We start from the raw sequence: 14,057 nt of genomic DNA on the forward strand, positions 1-14,057 counted from the left end.
ACATACAAACGTATGATATACGTTTGATGTATATGATATACGTACATACAGTACGTATGATATACCAAAAATGTAGGGAAATAAAAAACACAGAAACCTTATGAAATAAATTAGTTTATTGTGACGTCATAGCTGTTCATAACGCAATGCGAATGCAATAAGTCCATGTTGTTGTAACGAATGAATCAACAGTGTATAAATACTTAATAAAAAATAATTTATAATAGCGATAAGTTAATGGATTGGTTACAAAACAGTACGCCCCGACGCGTCGGCGCTCGCTCGGCGATCTGGCCCCGCTTGCAGATGGCGCCTTGGCTCTGCGGACAAAACTACACATGAGTCTAGCTTCTGTGTTTCCTTTTAGATACGAGCTTCACAAGACGCACATACAATAATATTGACAATGTATTGTCAACGAAATGGGGTAAGGTTACTTTGTCGTAAGGACGATTAGGTTGCGTCGACGCTGCGTCGTTTTCCATATATTATAAATGGCATGCCACATAAGGCGTCGCAGCGACGTTTCAACGGAGCTTCGTTGTTATGACGAACAGTGTTTCACTTGTTTCGATTCATTGTTGCGACTGAATGGGTGTCCGTCGTCCTGTTGCACTGCGACGTCATGCGTTGAAAGGCATGTGGCATTCGTTGAACCATTGCTACGACGCAACGTAACGCACTAAATCACTGTCAATCCCTAAGTTCAGTATTCAGGCGATGCTTCTGCGCTCGCCCAAACTCCCCGGTGACGCCGCTGAGGTCCCATAATGAGCTTACGGCACTTACACAATCAGGAAAAAAAAACATTCCTAAGTCGTACCCCGAAAGTGTAACAGAATTGATTCCTTTGGAGGTACTTGTGTTTGGGACGGAATTGTTCAAAAGATGGTCCGTCCCTCCAGTTCTTCTGTGGTTCCTGATGACTCGTGAGCCATTAGACATAGCGCTTCCATAATTAGGCGTATTTGTTACTATCAAACTATTTTTGACATTGTTGGCCGGCCGCGAGCGCAGTGGGTAGTGACCCTGCTTTCTGCATCCAAGGCCGTGGGTTCGATTCCCACAACTGGAAAATATTTGTGTGATGAACATGGGTGTTTTCCAGTGTCTGTGTGTATTTATACATTATATAAGTATTTATATGTAGTATAAAATTGTATATTAATATTATAATATCAACTATCTTAGCACCCATAACACAAGCTACTCTGTATGCTTACTTTGGGGCTAGATAGTGATGTGTATTGTTTAAGTAAGTAAGTATTGTTGATATTGAAATAAAATTTAATGACACCTAAGCTCTTGTTGCCGTTCGGGGATTAATTGTCTAATTAATTATCATAATGAAGTATAATTTTCGATAGAATAAATACTTTTGTTTGTTCTAAAATAATCAGGTATCTGATATTTGATCTGTACTATATTTACGAAACGATAATGATCACTAGCAAACAAGAATAACATGTTATCCTTGCCAAACTATGAAAATTACACAACACATAATTGCTTCTACACTAAAAGTCCATTAGTGACGTACATAATTTAGTAGGATTACATGTTTTGGCATCTTTAGCCTCGCTTGATGCCAATATTTCAGAAATCATAATTTTAGCGCCAAGCTCATTCAGCTGTCAGTTCAACATGGGCTGTTTAGTTGCTTTCATAAAATTACTATACGTTAGTTGACCTTCAGAATACGTTAACATTATTTTCGTACATGTTACGTGTAAATGTAGGCAAGAATGTTGTTGGCTCTTGCATCTAACTTGTTTAGTAGGTACTCGGCCATTTTTTAAATTCGCACATAAAAAGCTAATTATCTCGATCTTTTTGCCTAATAATATGGATGATACTTCTACTATTTCGAACATGGTTGCCTAGCGGTGCTTTAATTGCGTCGTTCATTGAAAAGCAATTCAGCGTAATTTAGTTTCGCAATTTCATGCAAAATGATTTTTTGTTACTAAGCTTTTGGCTGTTTCAAAAATTTTACCCTGTACTAATTTAAGAAATAGTTTAATATTGTTGTGAAGTAAAAGAACAACAGAGTTACTTACTTATTCCTCCTCCTCTTCTTCCTCTTCTTCTTCCTCCTCCTCCTCCTCTTCCACCTCTTCCACCTCCTCAACTTCCTCCTCTTCCTCGGGCTCGGGTTCAAATACGGGTTCTTCCTCGTCTTCGACTTCGGCCTTAACATCCTCCTCGCCTTCGGGGGATTCGAGGTCGCCCTTCTTTTTGCCGGGCCTCTCGCCGAACCATTTGGGCAGTCTCGCTGTTATGCAAAAAAATATTTAAACTAGTACCTTCATAAAGCTCATTTAGTCGTAACCTGAACTATTATGCATAATAGATTGCAAAGATTTGTCGAGGCTAAAATTAATTGTCAAGTTAAACTAAAGGATTAGAATAAATCGTGTCTTATGAAACTTTGTGGGATTAAAATATTTTTGTTTGCTACTAAATTAGTATTTACTATTTGATTGTCATGAGTGTGTATGTTTACTACTAATTTCAAATAGGACAATAATAATAATTAGGTACATATTTATTATCGTTTCGTTTCTTGTAAAAACAATAACATCCAATAATTGTAGGCATGATGACGAAGTTATTGTACAGTTTTTGACTATGAATGGCTATAAATGTACAATTTATACATTTATAAAGTTTCCTTTGTATCCATTAGTTGAAGTGTTATGTTCTTGTGTATTCTTAGTTTTATGTATTAAGGGGAAACAAACAGATTTGTACAAAAATATAAGTGAAACAAATACTCGCAAGGGTAACATTGTCAACTTGTATCGAGTTTTCATTGACAATATTTCAACAAAATCAATCGCATGACAAACACCTTCTTACCTTACTTAGTCATAATGTACATTAACTCTAAAACTGTTTTCTTATGCAGCTATTTACCCCAAGCTATAGTTTACAAGTCAGTAGTTTATATCTTACTTCTATGATTCTGTTTATCTAAATTTATAGAGATACTACATTTTTCTTTCTACTGATTTTTTACATTCTGATCGTTTTTGTCTTACCCTGCTGCCTGCCGCCGAACTGGTCGGCTCTTTCTTGCCACACCTTCTCTATGAAGTCCTTGTTCAGTTTTTCTAGGTCCTAGGAAAGGTTTAACACAAGGGTCAATCAAATCAGTGAGGTAAATGTGGATGTATGCCGTAACAAAGTATTCATGAAAACACTGTCAAATTAGTTTGCTTTGGTTCGCTTTTTATATGAAAACACAGGACTTCTATATGAAAACTCACAAAACGCTAAAATTTCATTCAAAAAGATTGATAGTTTGTCTAAAGTCTACATGACATCATTTGCAATGATAATCTGAAGAATATTAATAAGTTTCGATAAGCTGATATGAGCTAATAATACACCCTTCGCACCATTAGATTTACCAAGATATACTTTCTTGTAGTCATCTGTTGGGTAACTCATAAAATTTTAACTATATTTAAACTATTTTTTTTATAATGAAATCTGAATACATCTTTGGTGCACATTGAAGTAATATGATGTTTTGATTCTGGTTGCGAATTATATAATGAATACATAATTTGGCAGTGTTTTCAAAATAAAAGGTGTGTGACCCATGACACGGATGCAAACCATGCCGGGGACATGAGGACATGCTACTCTGCGGGGCACAAGTGCGGGACAATCGTGGGACAAAAACCATGACTCCATTCCCGCATCTTACTTTTGGTGCGTTTCATGAAATCGTCCATCTTCTCTTTCCATCCCTTTTCTAAAACTTCCGCCGCTATGGTATCGTAACCCTGTTTAAAGGTTTGTCTTTCAGTCAAAATCAAACATTACATTTCTGAAAACTACTTTCTATTTCCGGATTTAGAAAGCTTGCCATTTAAGTAGAAATACTTAATGTTATTTAAATCAATAACTAAGTAGAAATTTATATTAATATTTTTGATTTCAATTTCAATAGCCTGTTTTTGTTTTTAAGAATATTTTTTTTAAATAAAACGCCTAACAAAAGTTCTTTTCGCCAGGATAATATCGTAACAAAGATTCTAAAAAGTCTCTTTACTAAAAGAGGAATTTCATGATTATTTTTAAAAACGCAAGATTCCACAAACTTTGCTTTTAAATAACATCAAACCATTTATTGCAATTCTTTTTAAATTTAATGTGTCTTACAAAGTTTTCCTTGCTGTAAAAGCTTAAACTTTTGTTTATTGCTGGCTGTGTTTATTCAAATATCAGTGTAAAACTTTAAATACTTACGCCCTCAAATAACTTCTTTTTGTCATCATAGGAACGTGTGTCTACGCGTCTCTCATATTTTGACGCTACTTGAATTTTAGGCTAAAAAATAAAAAAAAATATAATTAATTTAACTTCACTTTTATGTATGTAATATGAAACTTATTGTTATCATGAGCAACACTTACGGGGTGCTTGCCTGTTAGCGCCTCGGGGTCGAGACCCTTTTTGAGAGCCTTGTGCCTCAGCTGCTGCTTCTGTCTTTCTTTGAGCTCTTTTAACTGTTAACAAAACTCAAGTTTAGAATCGTCCTTTTAAATTATGACAATTAATAAACATTCAACTTGTTATTTTCCTTTTATCAATAGTGTCATTATCACTTATTAATAAGTTGTGGATAGTAAAATATGATACGTAATATGATTTTATGCTACTCACGTCATAGTCCTGCCTCTTTTGTCTCTCCTCGAGATCGTATTTCTCTGTTTCGAGTTTGATGATGCACTCCCACAACTCGGTGGCCTTCTGTCTGAGCTTGTCGACGGAGAGACCTTCGATGGCGAGGGGCTTGATGCGGATGGAAAGGGAGATCTTCTTCTCCTCCTCCAACTGTTCCTTGGTCTTGTTTCGCTCAAGTTGAGCACTGCTAAGGCCGAACTGTCGAAAACAAAATAAGATATATAAATTTTTCTATCAGTGTACCGTAGTCGTTTCGCAAAAGATACAAAGAATCTATTTAAGCTCTTCTAAAGTGAAAAGAGTTAGAGCTTCCAGATTATATATGACTCGTAAATATTTAAAATCGATAATAAATTAGCAAAAAATTATTGATTATGCTAAAAATATTCTCACGTTATCGCTCTTCTTTTGAATGGTGAAGTTGGGTCCGGTCTTGCTTGATTCCTTCATCGCCTGGAGCATAGCCTGGCGTTTCTTCTCGGCTTCCTCGAGCCGTTGCCTCTTCTCCTCGATGTCGCGCTGTTTCTTCTCCTCAATCTCACGGATTCTCCTTTCTTCCTCTTCTTTCTTCTTCTGAGCGAGGCGTTTTTCTTCCTCAGCGCGAGAAACCTACAATATTAACAATTAAAATATTATAAAACCTAGGTATATGTGTACATTGTATATTGATAGATAAACATGACAGATTTCAAGAACCTCACCTTGCGCTTAGCCTGCTTCTCCTTGAGGCGCTTGAGCTCGTCCTCCTCCTTGGACCGTTGTTTGCGCCATTCGTTAATGTATTCCTTCAACTGCTCGTCTAAGTCCGACCGCTTCTGGTCTTGACGCTGTTACATGAACAATTAAATTTTCTATATTAGCCATCCAACATTTCACATTTATCGATTTTGATGATCTTTAACAATAGTTACCTTGATGAATTCTGGATCACCCTCTCCCCTGAAACGCAAATAATAAAATCATTATCGTGCTTGGATGACAGATATTCGGTTAATGTTAAAACCGTTACTGCAACGGCGTACAATACATAATAGCATGTGTTACGATGGAATTATTATTCTGATCTTCCGTCAATAGGTCTGTTGCCTTCAATACTCAGCGTACTCTTCTGTTGTCCTCGTTAATGATTCGTAGCTCAACGCTTGTTATGGAGAATGAACACAGCTAACACTTAACTCGGTTATGTAATTCTCGTCTACATGTCTGAACTGCCATCACAAGTAACAACTATATTATTACAACGTTTGTCAATAAAGCATGTTCTGTTCAGTGTGTCTGTTTGTAAATGTTTTATCTGTGTTGTGTTGGACGTACATGAAACAAATGGTATTACATATCGAGGGTAAATCGGTAAACATACAAAAATCGTCGCCATGCTCCAGTTTAGTTGACCCATCATGCAATTATTAAGGAAAAATCGGGAAAACTCATTGAGTTTTCCGTTGACCGACATCGAATATTTTATCACGGCGGCGCGGGCGCAACGCGGCATTTCATAAATAGAACGCCTACTGGATGACAAAAATAGCGTCCGACCATGGTTCGCTTAATCGTTTAGTGTGCGCTCGTGCGTCGGACGCGTATAGCTGACTGGAGCGAACGGAACATGCGCCCGGACCTTATTGAGTTAATGTGAGGATTACTGAGTTAGTGACACCACAGAGAGCGGTGCAACTTACGGGATCGACGGTCTACTCCTAGAAACAGAAAATAACAATCAGCCTCTACTACACTTTACAATGTGCTAATCTTCATAATAAACTCTTAGATAGATCAATAAAAGAAGCAGTGAGAGGATTATTGCGCACATCCAAAATACAAAATCGTTACTTATATTTTTTCTCTTAGTAAATTTCAGAATTTTAAACATCTTTCCGAACAACTTGGTTTCAATCACCCAGTGCAATACAATAATTTAGTTTCCAATCACAGCGTTTGCATACAGAGTTCCTGACCACATTCAGTCACTAAAAGCGAAGCGATTGTTCTCAGAATGTTTAGGATAGTCGTAATACTCACTCTTGCCTGGGGATGGGTCTTCACAGATAAACGGCGACGGCGGCAGAAAGGGAAAAATAAAACAAAATTAGAAACTTATCTATCTTATCATATTAAGACGATTATTCTACGAAACCATACATTTTACAGAGGCTCATCAATTGATCGATACTGCACAGAACGATCAGCTACTTACGGTACTGGTGACTGATCTGTTCGTGTGTGGAATGCAGTTCGGTGTTAGCATAGATCGCTTAACTCGAAGTTAATAAAGCGTAATCAGAGCGGAGCGCCTACGGATTGTCGACAGTCTGAAAGCAATTAAAGCGGCGGTAGAAGGGTTAGACAGGAGTCTAATCTTAATCTAAGTCAGTGCTAGTGTTGGGTCATCGAAAGGGCACGCCACTTACTTCCTGTAACAAAAGAGAGAGAGGAGTCGGTGAGGGCGTGCAGCTAATGATAAAGGGGATAGAGAGATCGAAGGCAAAAGTATTCCACGTCTAATAATATTTTATTTACATATAAATTTTACTCTAATAACTATAATTATTTTCTTTCTAAGGCCAATTGGAATCAAGATAGATTTGCCAAGGCGAGAGACTATGCTTCAAAAGCTTGCGTACACAATCAAACGGGGAATCTATATGACGCTAAATTTCTTGGGTAATTTGGGAATATTTGTGTCTAAATACTTACGCCTCCACAACTTCTTCTTCGACTTCCTCCTCCTCGGAGCCACTGTGGAACACACCAACGGTTAGAGAGGGCATTTGATGAAGTGCAACACCTTTACAAATTTACATACACGGGGGTATTAGTGGGTACAAAATACAAGGGTGGTAAACAACCAAATAATGTTGAAAACATAGAGGATATAGAAACAGTTGCGATTGATAGAAATGATAAAATTGTGTCTAATAAGTGTATAAGTATTTTGTGATTTTGTGTGAAATCAAAGTGATCTAAAATATTGTAGACAAGTCTTTTACTGTACATATTTGACAAAAGAGATAGTGTATTTGAACATTAACAAATGTGTATTGAAAATACTTACGAATATTCCTCTTCGTCAGACATGATGCTGATTTATTAGTCTGTAAGGCAAAATATAAATTAGCAACGAAATTAATATTGTCAGTGCTTACAGCTGCTTGTTCATATTTTTTGCGTTTATGCCTGCGTTCAGTAAAATACCTTTTGTCATTAATTTTAACATAATTTCATTTATTTATAAGATATAATTTTCAAGTGTGACGTTTTAAATTTATCTTGAATAGTAAGATGTTTTAATAACTTTGACATTTTCTTATACTTTCTGTTAGGTTTTATCTCTAGATAGCATAACATTTTTCAGCCCTAGATATATAATGTTTATTGCCGTTATTACTAAGTATTTTTTACTGTAAGTCTGAGTCAAAATATTTTGGTACTTGTGGACTAATATTTTTCGAAATTCTTCTTGTATTGTTTATCAATAAACAGCTCTTGACTAGGCGATGATTTGTAGTAATATGTCAATTTCATCAAACCATATTGATGATCCTCACAGGTAAATGCTCTAATCAATAACTACACAAGGTCTGTTTAGAAAATGTAAGTAAACAATAACAATTGTGGTGAAAAAATAAAAAAATAATATTGATGGAAGCGCTTTTGAAGATTTAGGCCAGTTCTTAATTTATCGATCAGTGCCTAGATATAGAGTAAAAATATCAAAATTCGGTCGATCTTTTTAATGGTCCTACATTTGTGTTAACAGAGCTTTTACATTACCTACGTCATCAATATCATAACATGTAGTACGGATTTAAACAAATTATCAAGATACTAGTAAACGTCCGTGACTTTGTCCGGAAGAACACACTTCCACACGATGATTCCCCAAGTATCCCCCCTGCCTTTAAATAAACAAACAAACAAACTCCAACAAACCAGTATTTATTAATTGTTATATATTCCTTCAAAAAAGCACTGCTGCTGCAAAAAAGTATGGTTGCTGGTTGAAATTACAGACTTATGAAGCAAAACTAATAAGGTTTTTAGAATGTGCACTCTAAGGCATATTTATGCCTTGGAATTCACACTGTAAACCGTGTTTCTAGCGCACTGCAACATAATGGGAAAGGGAAGAAAAGGTCCCAAAGTTTCTTAGCCCAACTCAGGATTCAAACCCTGGTCCTCGTGATCGATACTACATAGGCTAATCACTGGACCAACAAGATAGTTGATCAAAGATCATATGAAAGATCATCGAAATGTTTGGCTAAAAACTCCTAGTGATTATTGAAATATATGAACCTAAGTTATACATTCGAAATTAGAGACAATTATTCTTCGAGAAAATTTAATTTGACCTGTGTAATTAATTTTAATTGCTTGGTTATCATCATTTAACGATCAAAATGGACTGTAATTTCCTGACTTCCTCATTTTCTAAGAGCTGAAATTTGTTAGCTCATGCTCTTACCATGGACTAGTATCTATGGTAGATAACTAAGGACCGTGGTGACTTTTGAAGGTAGCAAGTTTCAACGGTCCAGACTTTAAATTCCTTCATGTACCTACTGGTATAAAACTTATTGAACTGATAACTTACGGAAGGGTAAACCGCTTAGCAACGTAACGCGTTACGGCGCTACTCTAGCTGGCAATTGACACTTGCACTTGACAGAGCAAACTTTGGATTGATTTTATAAGTTTCTATTTTGTTGCTGTCAAAATGTTCTTCACAGCTCTCCGACTCCGACAATAGAGGATTCTTAATTAAATTCAATAATTAACTAGAGTCAAAGAATTAGTTTAAGTAATTACTTCTGTCGCGCGTTCAGAGACGCACACTTTTTTATATTTTTAAAGGATATCTTGAGAAATCGTGTCCTCAGTCGCAGGACCAGACACTAAGCTTTATGTCAGCCTTAGGAGCTAACTTTCAACTTTTATAGAATGAGGAGTGGCCCAGGTTCTGTTTTAAAAAGCTGCATAGCAATCACTATTTCAGTACATATATTGTGTCAATAAAGCCATTAATATTCCCCGTTACGTGCCAAACGATGGAAATAGCCAGAAGGTGTCGTGTCAAACTGCCCCGCGTCGAACAATTTGATTGTTTATGAAGTTCATCTATTTCGGGGCGGGTTATCTTTCCTACCATTAGCCACTCCCACGTACTGCTGGCTGTTGGCAACGGCTCAAACATTGCTCAACTGGATGTTAGTGTTCACACTGCTAATCGGGATGTTCAATTAACTGTTTCTTTTTTCTAACAGTGGAATTCATAGACGTTGTGGAGGCACCCCCAGGGGACCATTTACCCGCTAAGTGTACAGAGCGAGAGTACAGAGCGTGTGATAAAAGTGTGATATTAGCGATTTTAAAACGAATGACTCTGATTCTATTATTTTACTGTTTACATATTTTTTTCTGCTACATATTTTTTCATATTTACATTACTTACATAATTTCATGTTTTTAAAACTTAGTTTTAAAAATTTTATCTATGAAAAAATTTATAAAATTATAGTAATTACGAATTGTAATACTAGATACTATGTATTACAATTTATAATTATTATTTTTGTTTTTTCATGTCAATTTAATGTTTTTACTTAACGTAGGTAATTTTGAGAACTTGAGCTATGAAAAGTTCAAGTACCTAAGTATGTCATTTAAATTGTAGTAAGTGATTATAAATTGTAACATTCCATATAAACCACAATAACTTATTGCGAACAGTGTTTCTGGGAAAAAATATATTTTTTGTTTTAAAATCTTGTTTGAAATTGTAAACAATTTTTTTTTTGCCTTTTTAACTTTTTTGTTGACGTATGATTATCATATTTTACATGACATAAGTATATATTATTTGAAACATCTACATGACTTTAATATTAAAATTACATAATAATTCATAGGTATCTTGTGGAAATTTTAGTAGTATTAAGAAATTTAACATGATCTACTTCTGTGATTTTACACTACATTTGTTATATTTTCACAACAATAAAGTCTTATAATAGCCAATGTACAGTGTATAGTGTGTGTGTGACAAAATCTGTATAGGTACTCGTAGTAATGCATTTTTGCCGACTTCAGCAAACATTCAGGTAACTTGCGTGCGCGCGGTAACGTAATCCGCGCTAAAGATGGCGTGTCTATTTCCGCGCGCGCCGAGCACCGAGCGGCTCGATTTGGCGCACTCGGCCGCTGCGCGTATTTATAGGCCACTGACAATCCATTTCGCAACGAAAAGCTTCCATATTCAAACTTTATGTAACTCCGTTTCCGAACGCATTTTTCACTTTAGGGCTCCTACACACTGTACAAAGGCACTGCACTGCGCGCGGCACTTACGTCGCGAGGGTTGAAGGCGGTCACTCAGGCCCAGACCGGCAGCACAGCACGTTGGAATGTGGAGTCCGCGGCGACCGGGGCGGCTCTGGCGCGGAGCTGAGCCGCTCGCCGCCGCGCCGGCCCCGCACCCCGCACCCCTCGGTGTATATTTAGCCGCGGTCATTTTTGAGCCGAACGCAGCCAGCTCCGGTTTCTGCGGACTACAGTAAACCCTGCAGTGCGACCAACCTCCCAGCGGGCGAAGGGCGTGGCTGCTGTGTACCTTCGTTGACACTTGATCAATCTTCCGAATCATGAGTCGTCATGAGTGCACCTGTGTGATGCTTACTGATCGCAGACCTCTCTGGTAGCGCTTTGTGCGTTCAACTGATGATTTTTATACGCCAAAAATATATTAGAATACTTTTAGATTTTTTTATTCTGACACAAAATGGAGGTGGTTCTCAAGCTAGTTATTTTTTTTTTAATTTTACGTTACGAAAAAATTTTCGATGTCTCTTTTGGAACTCTCTACACCAAATGGTGAATCGCTATCGGCTAATTCGATGATGATGTTAATGAATATGAATCAAAACAGACTTAAAAAATTTACCTATAGTCCGCAACTTTAGGCTTTTTACACAACAATATCACTACTCAAAAAGGTTCTTTTAGGCGACACTTTTCGTTTCGATTCACATACATTTTATTTTTAATAATAAGCTTTACGGCTCTGGGTTCTAGCCCTTTTGAGCCCGGATTCACATACAATTAATTAATTATCTTGGACTAATTATAGAAGGACCTGCCTCGCAAGACGTTACCTCTCTGTCAATCAATCAACGATCTAACGCGTGTATACTTATATCGTATCGATGTTTCATTGTTGTAATCGTTTTCGTCGACTGAAAAAACTCCCTAATCATTCCGGTTTGTGTAGTAAGTAGTTCAATGGCATGAAAAATGGTCAACAACTTCTAATTCACTAAAAGATGAAGTGACGTTCGATTTCAGTTTCACCTGATGGTAAGCGATGATGCAATCTAAGATTTTTTTTTTTATTGTTTACAAGTTTCCCTTGACTACAATCTCACCTGATGGTAAGTGATGATGTAGTCTTAGATGGAAGCGGGCTAACTTGTAAGGAGGAGGATGAAAATCCACACCCCTTTCGGTTACGGCATCGTACCGGAACGCTAAATCGCTCGGCGGTACGTCTTTGCCGGTAGGGTGGTAACTAGCCACGGCCGAAGCCTTCCACCAGCCAGACCTGGTCCAATTAAGAAAACCTCAATCAGCCCAGTCGGGAATCCAACCCAGGACCTCCTTCTTGTAAATCCACCGCGCATACCACTGCGCCACGGAGGTCATCAAAAACATAATTATAATAAATAATAAATTTGTAATAAAAACAATATCTAAAAGAAAAATAGATACTATTCTTCTAACGAACGAACAAACAGCAAAACATCGATCCATTAATTTAATATTCTGTGTACAGATTATATTATTCTTATTAAATATTTTATTATTTATTTTTGTTAAATATTATCGATGACTGAGTTTACCTCGTACCCTTCAAAAAACGACAGACAATTTTGTTGCTGCATTTGGGTGCGATCCATTTCCATTTCTAATTCCTCTATGTTAAATATATAGAGTTTGCACAAAAACAATACAAACGACATAAAAAGAACCCAAGCAGACATGAGTCACAAACCATTATGAAAAATAAAGATATTGAGTTTTATGGGTATTAAATGTGCATTTATAAAATTAAATTATAACTTTAATTATTTTATAAATGTCGTATTTTCATATCAAAAGAAGAAAGAAGTTGTAATTAAAACGATGATTTCTTTTATTTTAATGTGAATTTAACCTTTCATTTATTGCAGAATTACCATATACTATGATATTTTTTTTGATTTTGTATTAATAAGTGAAAGAAGATTGACATTTGACAGTTCACACTTCACAGCACAGAACACTACTTTATTTGCTGTCTATGACTAATACTCCTACTTATATATCAGTATTCGTTAATGATTCGTTAACTAAATCCAGTCTGTCGTGCGTATTTTCTTCCCTTGTAATTTTTGTTATTTCGTTTTGTTCTCGTTTCGTTGTTATTGTTAATTATGGTTTATTTGTTGTTTGTTTACTGTTTTTACCCGACTGCAAGAAGGGTTATGTTTTTCGCGCGTATCTTGTATCTATGTATGTAATATTCTTTATTACCTCATATCTTCCAAACCGTTGAACGGATTTACGTAATTCAGATAACGTTAGATTTGTTTTAATAACCCAAGTGTTCTTAGATAGGTGAAATTAGAAAAAAAAAAACCAACAAGACGACTGTGAGACGCTATAGAATCGGAGTGAAGTTTTTTTTTTTGTGAATATTGCAACATGCGAATCAAATTCAAGGGATTTTTGTGAGAATTTCAAAATAGTATATCATGGCCATGTTAAAAAAACTACAATTAGGAAAACGTTATTTATTAATTCTAATATTAATTAAGTCTATACATAATACGCGAGGCGGACGACTATAAGGTGCGAGGTTTATGAAGTGTAGTCATAAAACACCTAAAATAGACTAAAAGAAATATATTGATTATAAAAATCGGACAAGTGCGAGTCGGATTCGGCCACCGAGGGTTGCGTAGATTTTTTGAATATTTACTTAATTTCAGTTGGACTTAGGTATACATTATCGTACTTTGTAACAAACGTAACCAATAAATCCGAAATTCACCATCTATCGTAACTAAAAAGTGTGAAATAAATTAATTAATTAAACAAATATAAAAACCCGGCATAAATGATATAAAAATTGATCAAACTAAAGTCGGGACCTAATAAAAAATGTAGACGAAAATCATTCTATTCAATATAATAGGTCCCGACTGTTTTCTAATTGTTTTCTACACTTCTGGACTGAGCTTTTTTTTCTTTTCAGTTTTTTTATCATTTATGCAGTCGGGTTTTTTATCAGTTTAATTAATTAATTTTATTTAGTTTAG

At 36.0% G+C, this 14,057-nt stretch overlaps 1 protein-coding gene across 9 annotated transcripts; it reads right to left on the reverse strand.

Annotated features, from left to right (window-relative positions):
* Positions 1 to 94: 94 nt before the first annotated feature.
* LOC112050218 (troponin T, skeletal muscle) lies at positions 95 to 11,200 on the reverse strand. 9 transcript variants are annotated; one of them, XM_024088424.2, is made up of 14 exons: positions 11,050 to 11,200; positions 7,754 to 7,793; positions 7,396 to 7,437; positions 6,721 to 6,738; positions 6,381 to 6,398; positions 5,613 to 5,640; positions 5,403 to 5,528; positions 5,095 to 5,310; positions 4,681 to 4,899; positions 4,431 to 4,523; positions 4,264 to 4,344; positions 3,719 to 3,797; positions 2,061 to 2,275; positions 95 to 320 (listed from the first exon to the last, which is right to left on the reverse strand). In XM_024088424.2, the coding sequence occupies exons 2-13, from the start codon at positions 7,774 to 7,776 to the stop codon at positions 2,061 to 2,063; spliced, it is 1,158 nt and encodes a 385-aa protein (XP_023944192.1). In that variant the 5' UTR covers positions 7,777 to 7,793; positions 11,050 to 11,200; the 3' UTR covers positions 95 to 320. The 9 variants fall into 9 exon arrangements, with proteins under 9 accessions (XP_023944192.1, XP_052738088.1, XP_023944195.1 ...); XM_052882128.1 differs by lacking the exon at positions 3,719 to 3,797 and adding an exon at positions 3,045 to 3,123 and having other exon boundaries at positions 95 to 332; positions 11,050 to 11,199; XM_024088427.2 differs by lacking the exon at positions 3,719 to 3,797 and adding an exon at positions 3,045 to 3,123 and having other exon boundaries at positions 11,050 to 11,198.
* Positions 11,201 to 14,057: the final 2,857 nt, after the last annotated feature.

This window comes from Bicyclus anynana, chromosome 6, assembly GCF_947172395.1.
Source record: "Bicyclus anynana chromosome 6, ilBicAnyn1.1, whole genome shotgun sequence".
In the NCBI taxonomy this organism is placed as follows: Eukaryota; Metazoa; Arthropoda; class Insecta; order Lepidoptera; family Nymphalidae; genus Bicyclus; species Bicyclus anynana.

What these genes read in the sequence shown, in the direction of transcription:
- LOC112050218 (XM_024088424.2), bottom strand. Translation starts at nt 7,776, where the DNA reads ATGTCTGACGAAGAGGAATATTC. An exon ending in TCTGACGAAGAGGAATATTC is followed by an intron (nt 7,438 to 7,753) that starts GTAAGTATTTTC and finishes TGTGTTCCACAG; the next exon opens with TGGCTCCGAGGAGGAGGAAG. An exon ending in CGCTAACAGGCAAGCACCCC is followed by an intron (nt 4,345 to 4,430) that starts GTAAGTGTTGCT and finishes TTTATTTTTTAG; the next exon opens with CCTAAAATTCAAGTAGCGTC.